Source organism: Natrix helvetica (genome assembly GCF_964273705.1).
Source record: "Natrix helvetica genome assembly, chromosome: 1".
In the NCBI taxonomy this organism is placed as follows: Eukaryota; Metazoa; Chordata; class Lepidosauria; order Squamata; family Natricidae; genus Natrix; species Natrix helvetica.
Window position 1 is genome coordinate 322004567 of NC_138548.1, and position 25468 is coordinate 322030034.

Sequence of the window (25468 nt, forward strand, 5' to 3'; positions counted from 1 at the left end):
TGCAATCAAGTGGCACAAATTCTCTATACTGGAATTTTGCAAGATACTCTCACAGATTAAGGAAGATGGTTGGGATCTTACTTTAATGCATAACTTCAAACTCTCAAGATTGTAAATGCAAGATTTCATGTAAGCTCAACAAACTTAAATTTTTTAATAATATCAAGCAAACATTATCAATGTTATAAATTAGACTCTAATCTCTACATTGGAATGTATTTGTAGGAAATACTATCCTGATTCTTAGTGTGAAATGATTATGGACAGCAACGTAATGCTGCACCTGGCCTGAGAAAAAAGACCTTGCCATCCTATTATTTGTCAGAGTTTTGGCAGCGTGACTATTATTATGAGATAAACCCAGGAGCAAGACACAGCACACAGAGCCTTTAGACAATTAATAGTGGTTTATATATACATATGTACAGACATACACATGGTAGATAAATCCCTTACCACTCAACTACGGACACAAAGAGAAAAATGAGATACACGATGAGAGAGAGAAAGATGCCCTCTAATGGCAAACCTATATATAGACAGCACTTCAGACGGTAAAAGACCTTTATGGACCCCACCAGAGTCTTAAACTTATACATGTATTGTATAAGTTATACATGTATTGCTGAATCATCCTCACTGCATTAGCTTACAGTTTACAGCTTACAACCTTACATCAGCTGGCAGCTATTAAATCCTCAGTACCTGACATTATTTGATGGTGTTCTGACCCAGACTTTGCAAGTAGTGATAAGATGTTTACTTGTGAGTAAAACAACCCTTTTTATAACAGGGCAGTAACAGTCTTTTATTCACATGGATAAACAAAAAAACAAACGCAATTAGCCCCCACAAACCTGGGTTTAGCCAAGAAATCTGAATTCTTTGCTGTATACTAGAAACAAACAGCTGTCTGCAACAACCAGCCACTCCAAAACCTCTCCTATTTATTTCCCAGACAGAGAGGGGCTGGCTATTATCTGTGTCTGTCTCTCCCTGAGAGCCGGCTTACTGCTTTCCTTTGCTATCCTCTCTTTTCCTCTCATAGGAGCATCTGGGATGGGCCCCATCTGTTCATCTCCTTCACTCAGCTCAGGCCCTGAAGACAGCTGCCTCTCCACCTGGGGGAGGATAGAAGGCCCCAGCTCTGTCTCTGATGCTGTTTCCTTATCTGAGCCTTCCAAAGGCTCCGAAGCTGGCCCAGGCTCTCCCCCCCTCCCTCTCCCCATCTAACTCTGCTGGCAGCCAAAGGACCACAACAGATGAGTTAAATGTCTCTCAACGTCTCCTCCACTTTTCCTTGCCATTCTTACCTTTACTTTCTTCCCCTTTTGTTGCCTTTGTAATTGGGAAAATAGTTGCGACATGAACACAGTCCAGAATAGCTAGGAGAATTTTTGTTAGTCTTAGAAGATCACAAAAATTATAGAAGCCAAAATATATCAGATTTCGGGCTAAGTTCACCACCTATTTTTAAAAGAAGAAAAGATAATCAGTTGAACTGGATTTTTTTTTTCTTTTACAAAGTCAATATTCTTTTTAAAATTCAAAAAATTATCTAAAATTCCAAAGTTAGCCCCAAAAGTCCTCTCTGTCCTTTTAATTAATTTTTAACATTTCTTGCCTTATTTATATACTATTTTTATGCTTTTAATGTTTTATTACACACCACCCATAATCTCTTTGTAAGGGAGATGGGCAGCTTTTAAATCTGACAAATAAATAAATGTAGAAATAATATTTGTATGCAAAATGGTAAGTTTCTAAATATCCTAATTCTAAAATACATACCATTGCTCTACTACTGAATAATCAGGACCTATGTTTTTTCCCCACAGATTTTATACTTCTTATTTTTCAGAGCTGATTTTTTTATTCCAGATAATTTAGGTTCTCTGATGTCGAGGGGGTTGTTTATTTTCTGTCATTATTTACATAATAAATACAATACAACACAAAGAATAGCGAATGAACAATTTCATTTTAATATATCATTATATCTGTTAGCCATTTAATTATTATTATTTTTCTTTCATATTGACTAGATTTGGGGGATTTTTAATCACAAAAACACTTTCTAGTGGGTAAAAACTTCCATCTATGATTTTGGAAAATCTCCAGCATTTATAGCAGAGGACAAATTTTCTAGGTCTTTTACATGAGATAGATGGGAGTAAAAAAAGATTGTCATTTCTACGGCAGCCTCACATATTTGCCAAAACGTATTTCAGAGAAGTCATCCTGGCTTTTCAGTGCCACATGAAAACTTCCTTGTTCTCTCAGGTATTTAAGATACTGCTATTAGCATACTGAGATGTGTGCCCTGTTGTATTTCCCTGCTGTTTCTATTGTGTAGTTATTGCTTTAATTTGCTAGCAAAAGTCCTATTCAAGGCAGTCTACTGGGGATGTTGTTGTTGTTAGTTGCGAAGTCGTGTATCATCATGACCCCCAGGACAACGTTCCTCCAGGCCTTTCTGTCCTCTACCATCATTTGGAGTCCATTTAAGCTCACGCCTACTGCTTCAGTGACTCCAGCCAGGCACCTCATTCTCTCTCATCCCCTTCTTCCTTTGCCCTCAATCTTTCCCAGGGTTAGGCTTTTCTCCAGTGAGTCCTTCCTTCTTATTAGGTGGCCAAAGTATTTGAGTTTCATCTTCAGGATCTGGCCTTGTAAAGGGCAGTCACGGTTCATCTCCTCTAGGACTGACCGGTTTGATCGCCTTACAGTCCAAGGGACTTGCAGGAGTCTTCTCCAGCACCATAGTTCAAAGGCCTCAACTCTTTGGCGGTCAGCCTTTCTTATGGTCCAACTTTTATAGCCATACATTGCAACTGGGAAAACCATAGCCTTGACTATAAGCATTTTTGTTGGCAGGGTGATGTTGCTCAGCCTTTCTTATGGAGATACAAAAGTATAAAACTACGCAAATAGAATAAGTTGCTGGAAAATATTTGAAGCTGGCTTTAACTATTGATATTATCTTTTCAACTGTGCAGGATTTATTAGAGAAATCTTTCTCTTAATAGAATAGAATAGAACAGAATAGAATAGAACAGAATAGAACAGAATAGAACAGAACAGAATAAGAGTTGGAAGGGACCTTGGTAGTCTTCTAGTCCAACCCCCTGCTTAGGCAGGAAACCCTACACCACTTCAGACAAATGGTTATCCAACATCTTCTTAATAACTTCCAGTGTTGGAGCATTCACTTTGTCCCTCATCCTTTTAACTGATTTTGGAATCTGGGTTTTTATTTTTTTTATTTTTTGCTGGACAATGCTATGCAACTTATTTATGAATAGATCAACTGGCAGGCTTCAGAAATTAAAATTTGTGTGTGTGATCTGATCACTGAGTCACCTATGGTTAGCATCATCAACATTTGGTCTTGCAGCTTAGCTTGATATATAAAACATTTACCTCGAAGGTGAGTTTATTTTTTTCTTTATCAGAAAATGGGAATCTTTGGCAAACAACATCTCTTAAATATTCCTCCACAAACTCCATCGTTTGTGCAAACCTCTCCTTGATTTCGTCTTTGGAAGTTCCACTGCTATCATAGCTAAACAACAATCCAAAAACAAGAAAACAAAAAGAGTGTCCATTTTTTAAAAATCCTGTCTCCTTTTTTTCATTTTTAAAAAAATATGTACAAAAATATGTAAATTTATTACTTGATTTAGATCAACACGAAAAACTTTATGAAAATATAGGTAGCCTCTGAGTTACAAGAGTTCATTTAATGACCATTCAAGGCATTGAAAAAGTGACTTATGACTATTTTTCACACTTATGACCACTGGAGCATTCCCATGGTCAACTGTGTTCCTAACATAACACCTGCATTGATTCACTTAACAGCTATAGCAAGAAAGGTCATAAAAGGGAGCAAAACTCACTTAGAAAAAGCCTTACATAGCAACATAAATTTTGGACTCAACTGTGCTTGTAAGTCAACCACAATTTTATAATTTGTACAATTGTAGGGTCTCACTCAATTAGTTTTTTTTTGTGTTCATTACATTAGGCAAACAAAGCCTTGGACTCCAAAATATTTATAGAATATTTTGTACAATTTTATAATTTGCATAGAACATGACAAGGAATACTGGAAATTCTTACCAGAAGGAATATAGTAGGCACTTTTTTCAACTAACCAATTTTATTAGAAGGCATCAAATTTTATGAGCTGGAAAAGATGTTATTAGGCTCTTTCTGATTTATTTATTTTTTTGCAACAATGAGCTAATATAGTAATTCTCCTAGAATAGAATTCTTTAAGAGTAAGAAGACTCCCAAGGATTTAAGGTCACCATGCTTCATTTAGAACAGGGTTAGGGTTAGAGCCCATTTTTGCTGGCAAAACGCTCGGGCCAGCACAGGTGCCCCCTGACATGAGTGATGCTGAACTGGCCATTTCCACCCTGGCCAAACCCACCCCTGTTCCTCGAGATCAAACACAACCCTCATGTGGCCCTCAATGAAATTGAGTTTGATACTCTTGATTTAGAGAATCATTTGATCACAAATACTCACTCATCAATTGCTATTTCAGACGGTATCTCTGACCATAGTCGAGCATATTTCACTGGCGTCACTTGTTCTTGCGGATCTCGGTCAACATGCATGTGCAACATGAGCCGACAAAATGAAGCTCTCAAGTCATAAGGCAAATTCTCATCTGACATGCAGCGAAGAATAAGGTCTACATCCAACTGCCCAGATATTTCATTTATAGCTAAGTACTGGCGATCAAGGCACATCCGAGCAAAAAGATTTAGCTGGTACCTTGTAAAACAGAAGAAAAATTAGGAAAGCATCATTTTACCTCAGAGACTGAAAAATCGTCACCACCACCATGGAAGTTCGCATTAAAGAAATTACAATAATAACATTAATGAAAAATAAAAGATGCCGAGCAGATAAAAGATCAGTTGTAATGAACAAGAGGTCTCACTCTCCATTGCCAAAGGCTTGGGGTACAATGACAGCAGAGTGGGAGAACATCTGGATCTTGGAGGAGGTGTGTGTGTGAAACCTCATTCTAAAGGAAAGGCAATGCTACAGAGAAGGTACACTTAACACGTGATAATATGCATATTCTGATGTGAAGAGTGGGAAATACATTTTATTTATAAATTAGTCAGATTTTAAAAATAGAGGATAACTTACATTGTAAATTTAGTTAACAAATAGTCATGCTTCAAGACCACATTCCCTATTTAATTATACTGGCTTGGATGGGTTTTTTTTCTTTTGTTCCACTTAAGAGCCTTATTTCTTTTAAGCTTGGAATATAAAGAGGATATAAACGGAATATAAAGAGAGCAGTAACATCAGAAGGAAAAGAAGTTACACTGCCACTTGGAGGTTGGAGGCTGAGTTCTGGAAATATTTTTCTCTCTCTTTTCTTTGATCATTTTGACCTTGCACTTCAAAGGTTTTAGCTTGCAAAGAGATAAGAATTCAGAATTCTGCCATGAACCTGGAAAATGGAGCAGTTGACATTGCGCATATGTGTAAACTGGATCATGTACAATTTATAAATTGTTAGTGTCCAACATCCAGTTTCAAACTGGTAGACATTCCATGCTTACAGGACATGGAAATCATCAAACTTAAAAGTGAAGCATTCAAATAAGGCTATAATGATGGCAAGTTCTGATTAAATTAGCCTTTTTTGTGTATATTACATTACACAAACACAGCCTTGGAATCCAAACTACTTACAGAATGTTTTGAATAGCACTACTACATAGCCAAATATTTTTGAAAAATGTATGAGATTGATCAATGGTATTTACCTCTAAAAGGTAAATACAACAGCCTATAAAGAACAAAATAATAGATCTATATTTTAGAAAATAAAGAATTTTCACTATGATAGCTGGTTTTCCCAATCCTTTCTGCTATTTGTAATTCAGAAGCTGCCGTATAAAACCACACTCAGTACATGGTCATTGCATGAAGCAGAATGACTCTATGAATCTGTTATCGGAGCTCTAGGAAATTGTTATTGTACCAAGTTTTTTCCTATATCCAAATATCTATGGAGATTCTCAGTCATCCAGGTCATGATTGTCCCAATGTTGACTCTTGATAAAGCACCTTTGGGACTATATCCAAATAATTCCAAATTGAAAATATTTTGATAGTTACCATTTAAAATTAACTATGAATATTAGAGTTCAAATAATAAGAATAGGCCATTTAAATAAAGTTACAAACAGCTCTAGTGAACACATTTCAGGTAATGCTGCCAAAGCCAAGGATTACTTGTCATGTTAACCTGTAGTAGCTGAGGATATCCCGGTCTTCCTTCTGTCCTTCTTTGGCGTCTTGTGCCAGCTCTCTGATACTCTTACTGCGGACCTCTTTGCTGCTGTCTCGCCAGAATAACCAGACTTCTTCTTCGTCCTCACCAACCTCTAGTGAGTTCTCTCCAGATGATAACTCTTCAAACTCAAAACGAGACAGGACCAGTCTGAAGAATTGGACAAAAATGAAGAACAGTTACTTGTATTTCTACCCTCAGGGATGCATGAGTGGATTTCCATTAGATTTCCAAGCCTGAGGTAACATCACATCCTTTCAAGGTAGTCCTCAACTTACCACCATTCATTTAATGACTGTCTAAAGTTACAACAGTACTGAAAAAGGTGCTTTACAGCCAATCCTTGCACTTACAACCACTGCAACATCCCCACAGTCATGTGATCAAAATTCAGGCACCCAGCTGATGGTTGCAGCATTCCAGAGTCTTAGTATGCCCACTTGAAACCTCCGCAGCCAGCTTTTGATAAGCAAAGTCAATAGGGAAAACCAGGTTCACTTAGCAACTACATGATTCATTTAACAAGAGCAGTCATTCTCTTAAGCACCCTGGCAAAAAAACTATCAGGCATGACTCATTCAACAAGTGCCTTGCTTAGCAAGGGAAATTATGGTCCCAAATATAATCATATGTTGAGAACTACCTATAGCAACAAATCATGAATTTTACAGTGATGGCTCTTATTGTTTTAAAATCTATTTCATCAGATATTGTCTAGTTCTAGGCTTATAAACTTAGAGAATCCAGAAAGCACCCATTCTATTGCTATAACTAACTTCTACATTTTTGTTTGCATTTCTCCCAAATTGGTAGTAATTTTATTTGCCATCTTTGCTACGGTTGTCTTCTTTCTAAAAATGAAGACATGCATTTAAAAATGTGTAAACTTACTTAGTCTCAATAAGTATGTCAGCATTTGCTGGATTTAATACAGCTTTACAAATCAGCTCCTGGGTGACCGGAATAGATTTGTTCATAGACACACAAAGGTCAGAAAGATAGTCCAAGAATCTATTCAGAGAAAAGAACAAAGTCTATAAAATAGGCACAGTACTCAAGATACCACTAAAATATATTATAAACAACATGCTAAAGATTTGCAGAAATATATTTGTGGCTTCATAGTACATAATTATAAAGCCCTTTAGCTGATTTACAATTTTTGATCATCTAACACAGAGGTGTCAAACTTGATTTCATTGAGGGCCGTATCAGGGTTGTGTTTGACCTCGAGGGGCTAGGGGTGGGCATGGCCAGGGTTGACATAGTCAGCTCGATGTCACTTGTTGAGGTTTTATTTTTGGTCACAATGGCCTCCTGCAGCCCTCTGCCAGCGAAAACGGAGCCCATGCAGGCTGTGCGTGGCCTCCCCAAACTCCATTTTCACTGGCAGAGGGTTGCAGGCCATAGCAGCCAAAAATGGAGCTCAGGAGGACCGCACAGAGGCATCATGGGCCGGTTCTTCACTGTTTCCAGGGTGGCCCTATGGGCCAGATCTAAGCACCCCAGTGGCCAGATCAGGCCCATGGGCCTTGAGTTTGACATCCCTGATCTAACATTTCCTTTTAAAAATCTTTAAAAATGTAAATATTGCTAAGACTCTCACAGAATCAAGAGAGATCCATTTTCAAATAGCAACAGATTCCATTTCAATAAACTATACTAATCCATAACAATGTAAGGTAGAATAGAGCTTAAAAAAAGAGAATCTCCATTAAAATGTGAAACCACAGGGGATGAGGACAAAGAACAGCTATTTGGATAAAAGTTCAACATCTTGGGAATTATTAGAAGTCCAGCGATTAGGAAAGATATCACAGTAGAGCAGCAGAATAAAACATAAATAAATAGCAAACATATACAGTAAACTCCAAACTGCTATTAGCTGTTGTTGTTTCCATAATTCATACATTCGCTTTAAATAACCTCTTTTCCCAGGCTCTGAGTTGTAATAACAGGCCATTATGGCACGGTTTTCATCTGCACTATATTTTTGTTGTTTAGTTGGCTGGTCCACTTGTAGCCCACTTGTCGACGGATGTCCAGGGACCTCAACATCCGCCGCGGCCCTTGTTAACCCGCGCGACGACCGATGCGGTATAGAATTTTTATTTGTTTCTTTCACCATGTTATATGGGTTGGCGGTTTTTTTTTTAACCCTCCTCCTTTATCATCATCATCATCATCATCATCATCATCATCATCATTATTATTATTATTATTATTATTATTAGTTTGCAGACCAATTGGTTAAAAAGCTTACCTGGGTTCTCGGTTTTTTCTTACAAGGCTAACAAAGGTATCAATCTCAGCAGCTGTGATGTGTTTCTCCAACAGTTTGCGATTGTTGTGGAGCAAGGCTGTTATAGTGTCTTCTGCTAAGACATCATAGCCAATTTGTTTCTGCATGAAGCCAAACTGCTTGGCTATATATTCCTGGCAAAGTATTAAAAAAGGGGAGAGAGAAAGAAAACAAAAGGTAATTCCACTATAATATTTATTTTTATAGATTTAAGGGAGTTATTGGTTGTTCTTAATCAAAAACCAGGCATATTTGTAAGACTGAACCAGGTGTTCAGTCCTGATTTTTTGGCCCAGTTGTTATTCAAATTAAATCATAGTTTATTCACTTTGCATTAAGCAATTGACAATTATTTTCCACTTGAACAGAAGGCCCAAATATCAGATGGATGGAAGTGTGCAAGTTGAAGATCCACTCAGAATGATGGAATTATTCCACATTTATCCAATCCAAAGTAAAAAGTTATTTAGTTAGAAAATAAAAATCAGATGTGGGTATAGTATCTCTACTCAGAATCTACATTAAGTACTGCATCCAATCCCAGGAATTTAAGAACAGTTCAGAGAAATAGCAGGTATATACAAAAGCATTGGGAATAAAAGAGATTATTAGGAGCATTCAACCTCAAGAAAGATGCTGAGGGACGACTGCCACCTTATTTTCTCTCATTCCAGATTGTAAAATGCAAATCATGGTCAAGTTATCAGAAAGATATATTGCGATAAGAACTATTCTTCCTAACAGTAAGAGCATTCTGTGTCACAAACACAGACCAAGAAAGGCACTGGACTCATGTTTGTTAGATGAGTTAAAGAAGAGGCAAGCAATCTCTTAAGGATACTTTCATTTTGTTGTGGCCTGCCAGCGGCCAGCAGAACTGGCAGCAGATTCAGACAGTGAGAAGATTGGGGAGGAACATGGGCCAGTTCTGGACTCTGGGGAAGGCTCTGATGAGGGCTCTGTGTTGGAGGCAGAGAGGGGGCCAGAGCTGTATGCCAGTTATCAGCTGCCTTCAGAGTCAGACATCAGTGAGGCAAACAAACAGCGGGAGCCTGTTCCCAGTGTGTGCATATGCACTGTTGCCAGACAACGGGAACAGCTAAAAAACAGGGGTCAACTTGGAAGTAAGGCCACAGGTGGACGATGAATGGCCCTCCCAGAGGAAATAAAAGAGGAGTGAAAGGGGAGTGGAGTTTGCCGGAGACAATTAGTTCGCTTAATTGGTTCATGACTCTCCAAGACTCCTTGCCAAGTTTTGCAGATATTGGCCTATCAGCTTTCCAAGTCAGCTAAGGTCTATGACTGTAAATCCTCCCTTGAAAGACTTTCCTGGATGTGAATGAGTATAATTCACAGTAAATTAATAAAAGGGTATTTTGTCGGGGCAAGGACTTTACTTCAGGCTCTTGGGAAGCCTAGGTCAGAACACATTTGAAGTTCTGCATAGAGCAGGCTTAGTGGCCTAAAAATGATCCCTCCCAACTCGGTGACTATGATTCTTGTCAAAAACATAGAAGTGGCTTGTCATGACCACCTTCTGGTATGTTTGTTGAATTTCTCAATCTACTGGTAATTTGGTCCATCCAAAAGCATTTCTGTTCAGTTTATCTATTTATTTTTAGATCAACTAAGGCTAGCTAGGTGTTGCAACCTGGTAAGCTTAAATTCTTTCAAATTTTACTCACTTGATTTTTCCTGTAGTCTTGTTGGGAGTGTCTCAACACTCTGTAACAGAGCCGGCAGATATGTCTGAACGGAGCATGGCGTTGATCTCCAAGTTCCTCCAATCTCAGCATCGGCCCATCTCCACAGTCAGTAAATGGTGCTTGCAATAACTTGAAAATCTGGAGCATCATTTGAGGAAGGAAAAAATTACCTTTCCTGTCATCACAATCGTATCCTGCCCCATACATCCCTTCGGCCGATTCGCTCACACAGAGAGGGACTCCTACGGGTGCCGTCCACTAGGCTGTGCCAGCGGGCGACGCCTAGGGGAAGGGCCTTCTCTGTGATGGGCCCGACCCTCTGGAATGACCTTCCCCCTGACATTAGAATGACTACGGATCTCCGCTCCTTCCGTCAGAAACTTAAAACCCACCTGTTCCAGCTAGCCGGCTTGGCCTAATTCCATCTTTCCCACCTCAGTTTTATTTCTAAATTTTTAGGATTGGTTTGGGTCTGTTTTTAATGTTTTTAATTTTTATAAATTTGTACAGGGGTTGTTTAATTTGATTTTTAGCTATGTATATGATTGTTTGTATGTTTTCAAGACCCACCTTTTTCAATTATCTGGCCTGGCTCAACCGTAGTTTATCCTTTCCTCCTGACAGTCCTTTTAAATTTGTAATTTTATTATGGGGTATTTTTAATGGTTAATTTTATTATTATTATTGTGATATATGTAATTGTTACCTCCTCCGTGTCCGTGTACGTGTATGTATATGTATGTGTATATGTGTATGCTTATATGTATTTATGTATGTTTTTATTGTACGCCGCCCCGAGTCCCTTGTGGAGAGGGAGCGGCTAACAAATTAAATAATAATAATAATAATAATAATAATAATAATAATAATAATAATAATAATAATAATAATAATAATAATAATAATTATTATTATTATTATTATTATTATTTAAATTTATTCCTGTACACCGCCCCGAGTCCCTCCGGGGAGAGGGGGCGGTCTAGAAATTTAATATATTATTATTATTATTATTATTATTATTATTATTATTATTATTATTATTATTATTATTATTATTATTATTATTATTAATCAGAAATGCGTATAAGCTCTATAGTTACAAGAGTTGTGAACTCTACCTGCTTTAGAATATTTTGCTCTCTCATTAGTTTTTGCCGTTCTCGGTTTGGCTTTGAGAACATGACTTCGAGTACATCTTGACCAGAATTTGTTCCGCCGGTAACAAAATATACCAAATCTTCCAGCAACTTTGTAACAGACCTAGAGATATTTAAAAAAAAGAAAAGAAAATCTAGTTCTTAGTCAGAAATTAAACATCAGCATATCCCCACACAGTAATGCATTCTGTAACTCTATTCAGTTAAGAAGACAGGTGCACACTGTATTAAGAATATTTAATCCAAAACCAGTCTGAAAAATTATTTAAATTCTTAAAAAAACATTTCCGAATTTAGCAATATTATCTATTGCCTAAACTACTGTAGCATTTTCAATCTGGTTGTGGTCTTGACATGCTCTCCAGTGGTGGGATTCAAATTTTTTTACTACTGGTTCTGTGGCCGTGGCTTTGTGGGCGTGGCAGGAGGAGGATACTGCAAAATGCCCATTCCCTCCCCACTCTCAAAATTTCTGCTATTGGTTCTCCATAACCTGTCAAAACTAGCTGAATACCACTTTTGATGCTCTCACAAAATTACTAATGCAAACATGGAGACTTTGTAAGACTGAATCATCTGATTTAGTTTTAGCCATTTTTAAAGTGCTTATTTTTATTTCATTTTGAGCTCTGTACTTCTTATGGAGGCGTTTCAGGTTTCATATTGATGCTGCAAAAATGGATACAAAAGCTATATTTCTTGAATGGTAGTTCTTTTTTTTAAAAAAAACGGATGATAACCCCCTTACCTCCTTTCATTCTGAGTTACTGTTCCTTTCTCCAGTTTGCCAGCAATGGAGCCCAATACTTTGCTTGCATCGTTTGCAAAGTCCAAATCTCGAACTTCAGCAGGAGAAACTGGTACCACGGCAAAAGCTTCTTTGTCCTCTTTTACAGGAGAAGTGCCAATCTTTTTTTTTAAAAAAAGGTAATTTTAGTATTTAAGAACAAAATAAATGGTGGTAAGGAATACATTAGAGCAGGGTTGTCAAACTCGATTTCATTGAGGACTGTATCAGGGTTGTGTTTGATCCGGCCTGAGAGAGGCATGGCCAGGGGGCTCACACAGCTTCCCCAAGCTCCATTTTCACTGACAGAGGGTTGTAGGAGGCTGTCACAGCCAAAAACAATGCCTGGGAGGGTCACGTGCAGCTCTCTCAAGCTCTATTTTTGCTGGCAGAGGCACCGCGAGACAGTCCTTTGCTGTTTCCAGGGCAGCCTTGCGGGCCAGATCTAACCACCTGTGCTGAATCCAGCTTGGGGGCCTTAGTTGGACACCCCTGCATTAGAGAAATAGTGGTTGGAATTTTAATAGGAAACACTGTAGTGCCCAATTCAATTTCTTTTTTTTTATAAGATATACATGAAACCTATATCTTTAAGTATTTCAATTATTTACTTAGGAGAGCTGTGCCAGTACGCATCAGATACATTCATAAATGCCAAGTTTGTGGGAAAAGAGTCCCCCTCTTTGTCATTAGCAGAAATCGTAACTCTAGAAAAAAATACAAAAATAATAGGTTTAAGGCTGATACCTTAAGGGGGAAGCTTGCCAAGTACATCAGTCCAAAAAGCTAGCAATCAGCACAGGGTCTCTATAATCAGTATAGGATTGGTACAAGTATGGTCATTTACACCTTGGTCACCTCCCGATTGGACTGTTCAGCAAGCTCTACATGGAACTACATTGAAAACTACCCAGAAGATTCAATTTATCCTGAATGCAGCAATGCAGATAATTATAGGTACATCTCATTATGCTCTTGTAATATCTGCTACTGACTCCCAATAGGCTTCCAATGCAATTCAGGGTGCTGATTATTTCCTCTAAAGCCTTACATGGCATAAGACTAAGCTATTTGATGAATACCATTCTCATTAGAACATGTGTGTGCCCCACATGCTTCCATGGGGAGAGTATGATCCAGGTGACCCTTTTAAATCTTGTCATCTTATGCAACCAAGGAAGTGTGCCTTTTTTGCAGTTGTACCTGTTCTCTGGAATGATCTTTCCCCAATTTGTGAGAGACCCTCAACTCTTCTTACCTTTAGGAAAGTCCTTAAGACCTGACTCTTCTCCCAGGCATTGGGGCCAGAGGAGTGGGAGTCCCCTTGTAGTTCTTTAGTTATATGATTTGTCAGCAATTTATATTTATGTACTATATTGTTCATTGTTATTTTTTTTCTTTTTTGATATATGGTTTGTTATTATCAATGCGCTGTCCAGAGTTACAGAGTTTTAGTTGGGCAATCCTACAAATCTTTAAAATAAATTAGTAATTCAGCATGCATCATTTATGGGGAGCAAGTGCTATGATCCAAAAGCCTTTTGAATAATGTTTCTTTTCTTCCTACAAACATATGCACTTAAACCAAGTTATTCTCTTGTCCCAGTAATGAGTGAAGCTGGATAGAAGTGCTTTATTTAACTGATTTACTGTATTGTAAACTGTAAATTATTTAATTTAAATTAATTGTAAATTATATCTACACTGAACCTACACTGGATTATAAACGTGCAATACATAAATTCTTTCCTGTCTTCAATTTGATTTGGATCTGGCAATAACTACATAGGCAACTTCATGTACTTCTCTGAACAACAGTTTTCAAAGTGATTTGCCACTGCTTTCTTCTTCCCAGGGCTCAGAGAAAGTGACTGGCCTAAACTGGCTCAGTGCCTGATGCAAGACTAGAACTCATGTTCTCCTGGTTTCTGATGCCTATGCACCTGATGCCTATGCACTACCCTAAACTTCTCAATTAAGCATTATTACAACATTATAAATAATGTATTAGGTCAAATTGTATGGGTCTTGGTGATCTCTGAGCTTGGCTGTTTTCTTGCAGATGTTTCATTACGCAAACTGGGTAATATCATCAATACTAGCACTGATGATGTTATCTAGTTTGGGTGATGAATCATCTGCAAGAAAACAACCAGCTCAGAAAGCATCAAGGACTCTTAATTTCAACCCTGAGCTATGAATAGAAGAGAACGCCCTGAGTCCTTTGGAGAAGGGCGGCATATAAATCCAAATAAACCTAAACCTAAACCTAAGAAGAGAACAGAAGAGAATAGAATAGAAAAGAATAACAGAGTTGGGATGGATCTTGAAGGTTTTCTAGTCCAACCCCCTGCTCAGACAGGAAACCCTATACCATTTCAGACAAATGGTTGTCCATACCCTTTTTAAAAAAACTTCCAGTGTTGGAGAATTTACAACTTCTGGAGGCAAGTAGTTCCACTGGTTAATTGTTTTGTCAGGAAATTACTTCTTAAATTCTAGATTGCTTCTCTCCTTGATTAGTTTCCATCCACTGCTTCTTGTCCTGCCTTTAGGTGCTTTGGAGAAGAGCTTGACTCCTTCTTCTTTGTGGCAACCCCTGAGATATTGGAACCCTGCTATCATGTCATCCTAGTCCTGATTTTCATTAAATTAGACATACCCAGTTCCTGCAACCGTTCTTTATATGTTTTAGTCTCCAGTCCCCTAATCATCTTTGTTGCTATTCTCTGCACTCTTCCTAGAGTCTCCACATCTTTTTTACATTGTGGCGACCAGAACTGAATGCAGTATTCCAAGTGTGGCCTTACCAAGGCATTATAAAGTGGTATTCACACTTCATGTGATCTTGACTCTATCCTCCTTTATTGGCAGGTCACATTTGTGATTATCTTAGACTTGCTAATTTTGTTCTCTCGACAGTTCCATGAACTGAGTACCTTGCAGGACTTACTTTAAGCATCACAGGTTTTTCTTCTTCTTTATCAATCGGGATATTTGTGCTGTGAACCCAGGTATTTGTACATAGATGTCTAAGCCTGACATAAGAGTTCCTGAAAGAACCAGATACATTTACATTAAAGACATTCCATATGCACAAATCTGTAGTAATTTCTCAAGATGTTCATAAAAAACAAAATAAATAAAATGAACTTTTCAAAACAATTGTTTTTTTTATGGCGTGGTAGTGAATGAAGCTGAATTGAAACAACCAGGCATTTTGCATTAAAATGCTTCTTTGAAGAGTAAATAAAAAGTATTTTTTTAAACTGGAATATCTGCCCCAGATAATATTGCCGGCATTTGTCTAAACCTGAAATCACTGATAAAAGTTGTAGATTTAAATTTGCTTCTTGAACATCTTGCTTCTGCTTTTTAAAAATCACTCCACTTTTTAAGAGCCCATTCAAATGCCCAGTTCATACCATGGAATTAATGGATTATGGAAAATGTTTCAGCTCTACCTGCTCTGAACACAAAATTTCATAAAATGTTGTTTTAAGTACAAAACTGCTGATTCAAGCAGGAAATGAAGTACTTTGAAAGAGCTGTTTCAAACATTAGCAGTTCAGAATATTCCATTTCATGCCAATGAAATTTTGCACTTTGAAACAGTTTGAAACGAAACCAGTTTAGCATCCCTAGGGTTTTTTTTTTTTAATGTTCAGATCTCTTGCCCAGATGTCACTTGTTTATTTACTAAGAATCAGACTAGATTCAGAACTCTTAATGTACTTTTGTGGCCAAAATCTACATATATTTCTGGTAGGGAAACAATTCCGTAGAAATACCTGGCAACAGAGGAAGTTTGCAATAAATTGCTTTGGCCCAACTGCAATTCCTTTCCTGCTGAAGCTACTAAATGGTTTCTTGTTGGATGATGTCAAATACAAAGTAGGGTCAGGTCCAGAGGTGGGCTGCTCCCGGTTTTACTACCGGTTCGCTTCGCACATGCACAGAACAATTTACAGTGAACTGCGCGCACACTACTAAACAACATGGCGGACATGATGACCAGAGAACCGGTTCGAGGGTGTGGTAAGCCTGGGTCACTGGTTGTTCTGTGACCCAGGCCAAAATACCACTACCAGTGCCGCCAAACCAGGAGTAACCCACCTCTAGTTAGGTCTCTGTTCTTCATCTGTCCCATAGAATTCTGTTATTTAACGTTTACCACATAGCATCAAGATGCATCAGGGAAGGCCTTATTAATAGAGAGAGGGCTCACTGAAGGTCTCAAACCTGGAATATGGACCATGTGGCAGCCCTATTCAGTGGTAGCCTTCGTGCTTTGGAACACTTTTTCCCTTCAGGTACATTTGGCATTGACTTTCCTTGCATATTGGCAAGGCCTAAGACTATAGGCTCAAGCATTCCATTGAAGATCAGATGTGGCTAATTTGTTATTATTTTATTGCTGTAATGTCTGATATTTCTTGCTTTGCTATATAGTAAGCTGGAATAAACAGGTTGGTTTACAATCTTTAAAAAAGTAATCATATAAAGAGAACATTGAGTTGAAATTTATTTAATTTATTTCTACTAAAATGCTGTTCTCTATGATGATCTGCCTAAATAAATCACCTCAGTTACAAATGCACACATTTCTTCATTATCTTTAGCATCATACCTTGGGACTAAGCTGTCTCCTCCTCGCAGTGTGGTGGGATCAAGCTCAAAGATGGAAGAAATGTCATTTCCTTCAGGCACAGAGACTAAAGAATATGCCATCTTCTCCGAAGTATTATGGAGTCCTCTTCTATCTGCATCTTGGTCATGATCCAGCTGTGTAGATAATTTCAAATCAGACAAAATTGCAAAGATTTTTCAGATACAACCATGAAGTGCTATGCAGAAGCTCTGTGTGGGAATTCACACTTCCAATTCAAGTGCAGACATAGAAACCATATCACACTACATATCAAGGAATAATGGATGGAAACTGAACAAGGAGAGATTCAACCTGGAAATAAGGAGAAATTTTCTGACACTGAGAGCAATCAACCAATTGCCTTCAGAAGTTGTGGAGCTCCATCACTGGAAGCTTTCAAGAAGAGACTGGACTGCCATCTGCCAAAAATGGTGTAAGGTCTGCTTGGGGGTTGGACTAGATGACCTACAAGGTCCCTTCCAATTCTGTTAATCTATATCTGTATCGTTAACTCTCAGGATTTTCTGTAATCAATCTTGTACAAAAGCTACCATCAAGCTCAGTTGCTTCTAAATCTTGAATAAGTTGATATATTGTGCTAAAGCAAAATAGATTTTGTTTCTATTTGACTTCATGGGATAAATGCCATCAGTGAATAAACCATGGCTTGTTTCAGAAGAATAAAATAAATTATGCTATTGTTCACTTACAGACTATAACTTAGCTTAGTGTGATATGGTAATATGTTAATGGATGAATGTAGTTTATGATTACCAAGCTTACTCATGGCTTCGAGTCCCTTCAGGGCTTGAGTCCCTTCGGGGAGAGGGGCCGGTGTAGAAGTTTAATAAATTAAATTAAATTAAATTAAATTCCTTTCTTTCTTCTGCATCCTTAATGACCCTTAAAATCATTAATCAATCTTTATAATTTCAAAGCAAAAAGTGCTAAAAAGTTAAAGAAACTGAAATCTGTGTCAAGCTCACATGTCTATAAAACTCACTCTGGCTTTTTTATAACATGTACAACAAACCATACCATGAGTTTATAGCAATTAAGAAATTATCCCATGATATATACTCCAATTTAAAAACATCTAATAGCTTTTAAATAATGGTCAAACATTAAAAGGTATTAATATTAATTTTATTGGTAAGTATTTATGTGGCATTATTACTATGGATGCAAATTATAAAATAAAACCACAGAATCACATTTTAATTAGAAAGCAGAGGTTTTTGGGAGAGTGAGAAACAATGGAAAATATCAAAATTACATTCTGAAACAATAATGGTTCGAAAGCTGGATTACAGTACAGCAATAATACAATAAAAATCAGGTTTTTTTCCACTTCTGAAGAATGTTCTGTAGTAGCACATAGACAAAATGAGTAAATACAAGTAGATCCTCCATATGTCATAAGATAATATGGAGTGTGTCATCCATATGTTATAAGAAGCTATTCCTGAACATCATTTTTCAAGGAATTGCCTGGAGGAAAGGTTAACCTCAACCAACCACATGAATTTTCATGCAATTTAATACAATACTTAGTACAAAACATGGATGGATCAGCTATGCTAAAGCTGGAAGGGCCTCACCAAAACAAATATCAGGTGCAAATATCAGCTGTGCTGAATTTTTCCCAGAATTCCTGCAAAATACAGAGCTTGGTAGAAGATAAATGGTTCAAATGAATGACTAAAGTGGAGGGAAAACAGTCTCCTTTACCAAAAGCAGAATGACATGTTCTTTGGAAAGACGATTAATCATCCTTTGCAGCCATGAGTTTAAGCAAGCAAAATTACTTGAAATACATGTGTGCACTTAGAATTGTTTATACATTTGGACACTCCATAGAATAAATAGTACAGAAAGTTGAAAAACATGAAGATGGAAATGGCAAACCATTTTCATATTGTTGTCAAGATAACTGCACAGATGTGTCCAACGAGAATTGTTCATTACATTTATCTTATTCTGATTTTGCCCTCTGGTGGAGAAAAGCAAATAATGAAAAACGGCAATTTGACATAAGATATTTCTCCATGATAGGTTTTGTGCAATAAATGACCATTTGTTGATTTGATTTGTTGTCCAAGAGTCATCGACTCTTTATTTCAAGGGTACTGAGGTATTTTCCTATTTTCCTATTTGTAAAATCTCCCTTACCATCTAAAGTGACTCCTGGTAACTACCCAAAGTAATTTTCTTGGGAAAAGGGCAGCTTGCCATTACCATTTTACAGATGTTTGTTCAATTTAGATTATAACCAATAGCCTAGAGGTTTCCGGGTGATCATCCATCCAAGTATCAATAGTGTCATAGTATAATATTATATAGGCTTTTTTGAAAAGCTATAATTAGATTTGGCTACATTCTCTCACTATAACCAAATTAAAATAATATGTGGCCAAATTTGACCATTTTTGCTTCTTCTCTTTGTTCACCTACATTGGTTGCCTATTAGATCTTTTCTGGAATTACCAAATAGATGACATGACAATAATCAGCAAGCATTCCATTTACTTTCCTGGAGCTGCCAATCACATTTCTCATAAACAAAGAGCCACGCCTTATGGTGTTTTAATGCAATACTCTTCCTTTCTGGGAAACTTTTCATGGGATTACTAAGTGAAGGAAAACTAACTAAAAAAAACCAAATATACAACGAACCTGTTCCTTGATTTTCCTACTTTCCACTAACACTTTCTGTATGCCTTGACATTTCCTGACAGCAAAGAATCTAGGACTTGTTGTGTACACACAACGAGAAACCACAGTTTCTATAAAATTCCAGATGATCCTCCTGAATTAATATTGAAATAACATCTTTGTTCCAACTGGACATGATTATCTGAAATACAGTAGCTCTTTCATACACACACTATATAGTTGAGAAATTTATATAGTATTTGGTTTTCAAGGGCTTATGGCCCATGAATAATCCTTCTACTTAAAAGAGATAAAATTGGTACTGTATCTCAATAGTTTGTGCAGATATTTTCCCTGCATCTCATGTGCCCTCTTAACAGAAATATCCAGTTTCATATTCATATCCTGACCACAAAACTCTTACAAATTCAAGCACCTAACCAGCACCCTCTAGCATATTAAACCAGGGAAATCCAATTTTTGAAGGGCCAATGATAGTTCTTGGAACCTGACTGCCAAGTTTGATATCACTTGAAAGAACTGCGTGGTTTCCTCTTGACTTCTCACCAGGTAGACCTTATCAACTAGCATAAAGTGAGCAGGCAGAAACTACCTGGGCCAAAAGATCCCCCCCCCCAAATCAGATCTTAAAAGCTGTATTAAAAAATATGCCAATTTGGAATAGTGAAGGCGTCAGCCTAAAAGTCAGGAACCTATGAATAACAACAACAACAACAACAACAACAACAACAACAACAACAAAAACGTCTGGATAGTGGATGTGGCAGAGCCTGGAGACAGCAGAATATAAGAGAGAGAACTGGAGAAGATAACAAAATACAAATACCTACAAACAGAAATAGAAGGACTATGGCAAAGGCAAACAAGGGTAGTACCAATAGTAATATGTCCCTTGGGTGCAGTCCCAAAACAACTGGAGCACCACTTGAACACTATTGGCATCGACAAATTTACCATCAGTCAATTGCAGAAGGTGGCTTTACTTGGAACTGCTTCCATCCTGCAACGATATTTGTAACACTGTCAAAAATCCAGATTTGCCTATCCCAGGTCCTTGGTAAGGACTCAATGGGTAGACAAAAATGCCAAACCCAGACTGAACATCTGGCTGATTGTGCAATGAATTATAATAACAACAACAACAACACAGCATGCCAGATATCACGGTTGTCGAGGGCCAAAGAGTAGTTTATTGATATCGTTGTATCAGGAGATGCCAGAGTCAAAGTAAAAGAACTGAGAAAAAAATCACAAAATATTGCAACCTGGCCATCAAAACTACACAGATATGGATAAAACATGTAACAGTGATGCCCATTGTCATCAAGGCACTTGGTACCATGTCCAAGAAATTAACAAAACACATCAAGAAATTGCAACTTCCTGCAATAACACCAGTGGAACTGCAAAAAACTGCACTACTCGAAGCATCATATATTTTAAGAAGGTACTTGGTTGATAGCTAGGATGCTGGCAACAACCCATATCAACCATTAGCATCAGTCAATGGTATTTGTGATGCATTTTGGAATGTTCAGTTGACTGAGTTTCATGTTTAATGAATAAAGTATATAGTAGTAGTAGTAGTAGTAGTAATAAAAGTAGTAGTAGATTTTAAGAATATACTAGCTAGAGGATGCTAGCAGCAACCTTTATCAACCATTAATGCCAGTCAATGATATTTGTGATACATTTTTAAATGTTCAGTTGACTGAACTTTCATGTTTAATGAATAAAAGAGATAATAATAAACAAACAAACAAACAAACAAATAAAGCAGCACCTTGAATTGAAGCTGAAAGCCTACTGCTAGTCAAAGCAGTTCCAGCTGAATCACAATTATTCTACTTGCAGAGTGGATAGCAAGCAATTCTTGTCCAAATGTAGATTTCAACTTGCCTTCAATAACAGTCTTTTTCAGAGAGAATTGTGGTAATCCAAGCATGGGATAAGAGCATGTACTAATGTAGTCAAAAAGTATATTGTCCAGAAAGTATATTGTCTCTTTTCTTTCTGGGTAAGGGAAACTTTATCATCTTATCATGCACACATACACACCAAAAAATGTTGCCCTCGCTATCTTTCCATCAACTAAAAACCCTATTATTTAGGAAGATATAATATAGGAAAACATTGTTCAAATCAAGCCCCAGAAGTTGACATAAATTTTGGGTGGCAAAACAAAAATAAATTTGCTTACTTATATGTCTAAAATTATGTCACAATACTTAATATTGTACCACCATGGTGAATCTTTCCTCTACAACATTTGCAGCCTTGATTTGGAGCCCTGCTTCGGAGTAAATATCATACTAGGAGGAATGTTTAAACAGACTGATTGCTCTAACATCTGTAGTAGCTCTGCAACCAAACAAGACAAACACAGACTTCAATGTATAATTAGATCTGCAGAAAAAACAATTGCTATCAATCTGCCTTCCATTGAGGACCTGTATACTGCATGAGTCAAAAAGAGGGCTGTGAAAATATTTACAGACCCCTCACATCCTGGACATAAATTGTTTCAACTTCTGCCCTCAAAACGACGCTATAGGGCACTGCACACGAGAGCAACTAAACACAAGGACAGTTTTTTTCCCCCCAAATGCCATCACTCTGCTAAACAACTAATTCCCACAGCACTGTCAAATAATTTACTAAGACTGTATTACTATTATTCTTCTCTTCCTTTCTAGTATCTATCTCTTCCCACTTACGACTATAACCATGTTGCCTGTATCCTTCAATTTATATTGTTTTTATTTGTTTATTAGTACGATTTGATAGCTTATTAGCAACTTTAACTATCACTAAGTGTAGTATCTTTTTATTCTTGATGAATGTATTTTATTCTCTTTATGTAAACTGAGAGCATATCAACCAAAGACAAATTCCTTGTGTGTCCAATCACACTTGGCCAATAAAGAATTCTATTCTATTCTATTCTATTCTATTCTATTCTATTCTATTCTATTCTATTCTATTCTATTCTATTCTATTCTATTCTATTCTAAATTGCTGGGCAATCAGTAGGCACCTACCCCTGATTACATCTGTGGAAGTTTCCTTATCGACTCCCATTAGAAACTGAAAAGCCACACAAAGGCCATAATTAGACCAAAATTCAGAGAAAGGAGATGGAGCACCTAGATTCTATCAACAGCCTCCCTTCCTGTTATCCCAGTAATTTGAACATTGGTCAACACTTTTTAATTAATGGTTTTCTTCTTTCTTGAAGACTGACATTCCTGGTTATCTTCCATATAGTCAGGATTTATCTGATGGGACAGAATCACAAGCAGGTCAAGAGAGAGAAAAAAAACTAACTGGACGTCTCAAAATCTAAATACTGTAGTGAAATACATTTGCTGTATAAATATTACACACTTAGAAAGCTAAGTATTGCTACATAATTTGCTCATAAAAATCAAAGCGGACATCCAAAAAGTTTGAAAGGAAAAAATCTGAGACATGTAAGATCATTTCAAAAACAGTTATCAGCAAAATTATACGGGATATGTAAATATCTCATTTCATTCATATAGTGGAAAGATGTGATCAGATATTTCTCGATACTGGTTTCTATGAATAGAAGGTGTATCCAAGCAGTAATAACAAAAAGTCATTGGCATAGATTTTAGCACATTTTCACAATTTCTTTCAAATAAATGCCAGTGATATTGACTTGTGATCTTTCCAAATAACATAACAGCTTTCTAGTCATTTGCAACTCTTGATGGTTACCTGGTAAATTATATCTGTATTTGGAACATAAGAAATCAGGTTGTTAAGGGGGAAAAAATTTCTAAGAGGATACATACCTCAGCTGCTAAGTAATGTCCAGTAGCAAGATGTTTAAACCGAAAAAGGCTATTCCAGTAGCCTGCACCACCACGGCAAGGATCATGTTGTACAACCTATAAAGTAATATTAATTCTTGAGAATTGCCTTTCTAAACAGTATTTGTCATTTCTCCTTAAGCAGATAGGGTTGTCAACAAAATGCCCCCAAACAGTACTTTAGAAAAAAGAAAAGGGAATAGCAAACCAAGATCTTATTTAAATTAGTTACAAAAATTAGTTAGAAAATCAAGAGGATAATAGGACCCTTCCAAAAATGACTGGTTACTTCAACTTATTTGTAATGTTATCTTTCTCTATGGAAAATACAGGTGAAAAATGAGAAAGTATATTTTCTAAATCAAGAATATTCAACAGTTATGCACCGTTGGTTTCAGTGACAAATGGCAAATTGGTGCCCCGTGAATAGTGGAAAATATTACAACCGAAAGACAGCTGGATGCCTCGTGCATCGCCCCCATGCCCCATTTTGGGCCTAGAAGGCTCCTGCACCACCCTGGAAGCCAAAACAGAGGGCGTGGACGCTGCTCAAGCACCCAAAATGCAAAGTGAGCACACACACACCCCGTGCATACGCTCTCACACCCCTGCACACACACATCTCCCACATGCACCCTGCCCCCCATGCATGTGTGGCAGAGACCCAAAGACCAGCTGGCCAGCGGGAGCAGTGCACGCATGCACGTTGGAGCTGTGCTGGGGCAACAGCTGCCATGCTCGCAGAGAGGACTCTGCCTGCCACTTGTGGCATGTGTGCCATAGGTTCACCATCAAGGCTGTAAAATGTTAGTATGTCTTGCAATAATTGCCATTCCCCATGGCCTGCTTTTAAGGACCTCTTAAAGAAAGTGTGTAAAAAATAAAAAGGTGGATTTCTTTGCAACACATAGTAGCATAATACCAGCTGAAATTATTGTAGCTGCATTCATAGAAGATTAATTATTGTGGTCTTTTCTGTGGAATCTTAAATTGTAGGAAAACAAATATGTTATTTCGCTTTATTGCAATTAAAATAATTTCAAGCAAAACCACTTCTATTAATAGGAAGCACTATTGTTGGCTTTGGAAGACATCAATGTTTTATTTTCCATTGCTCAGCAGGAACACACTGTGTGAACGTCCAGCTGTAGAATAAAGAGTACCAAACAAATGATCGAAAATCAAATCTGGATTTTCTTTTATTCATTGGGAGCATCCTAATCCATCCTGAAGCAAAACCTATTCAGTTATATATTCTACATGAAACAATCCTGCAAGGTTAGAAATACGATAATCAAGAACCTGTGTTTCAGCACAGCTTTCAGCTTTTCATTAAGGTTTGAAATTCTCAGTGTAGGAATGCTCATTAGAACGCCACATTAGCTATTTTTAATCCCATCTTTACCTCAACTTCCCATAGAGCTTTTGAGCTAGTTGCAGAAGTGGCTGACTGCCTCCCAGTAGTTCTCAGAAAAACATGTTGCTTCTTTCGATGTTCATCACAAGTAAGAAATTTCTCCTGCTCTGCATGGAACAACCGTACCACATCCCCCTGTGAGGACAATGAAAGATCAATCAACAGAAGTTTCGGTCATGTTTTTGTGAAAAACTTAAGTGATGAGGTACATCTTTCAACTTACTCCTTTGAGAATATCATCCTTATTGTCACTCCATTTCATAAAAAGAACTATTTTCCAGCTTGTATTGCAATTCACTGAATTTACCTACAAAAATAGAATGCCACAGATAAAACAAGAATACAAAGACACACAACATGATGTACAATTAATTGTCCCTCTTGACAATTATGTGGAATGCTAAAAGGTGCATCAATTATTTCTAACTCTCATGAACTCATAACTTACCTCATTGCAGCCAGGATTATCCACTAGTTGATGGCTACTGGCATGCAAAGGTTGGCCAGCATTAACAGGATTTAAGACTACCTTGTCCCCAATCACCACCTGTAAAACAAGGTTTTGATTTTCAATTACCTTTACAAAGGCAATG

At 37.4% G+C, this 25468-nt stretch overlaps 1 protein-coding gene across 1 annotated transcript in view; it reads right to left on the reverse strand.

Moving 5' to 3' along the window:
• Positions 1-25468, reverse strand: part of ITPR1 (inositol 1,4,5-trisphosphate receptor type 1) — a 273195-nt gene that overhangs the window by 134717 nt on the left and 113010 nt on the right. Inside the window, exons 7-21 of the mRNA XM_081969590.1 lie at positions 25324-25422; positions 25099-25182; positions 24864-25010; positions 23441-23536; positions 16923-17077; positions 15246-15345; positions 12254-12414; positions 11467-11608; positions 10325-10483; positions 8601-8773; positions 7229-7348; positions 6293-6487; positions 4540-4791; positions 3424-3565; positions 1314-1467 (exon numbers count right to left, since the gene is read on the reverse strand). Of these exons, the coding sequence (XP_081825716.1) occupies positions 1314-1467; positions 3424-3565; positions 4540-4791; positions 6293-6487; positions 7229-7348; positions 8601-8773; positions 10325-10483; positions 11467-11608; positions 12254-12414; positions 15246-15345; positions 16923-17077; positions 23441-23536; positions 24864-25010; positions 25099-25182; positions 25324-25422 (2179 nt within the window). The remainder of the gene's footprint in view (positions 1-1313; positions 1468-3423; positions 3566-4539; positions 4792-6292; positions 6488-7228; positions 7349-8600; positions 8774-10324; positions 10484-11466; positions 11609-12253; positions 12415-15245; positions 15346-16922; positions 17078-23440; positions 23537-24863; positions 25011-25098; positions 25183-25323; positions 25423-25468) is intronic.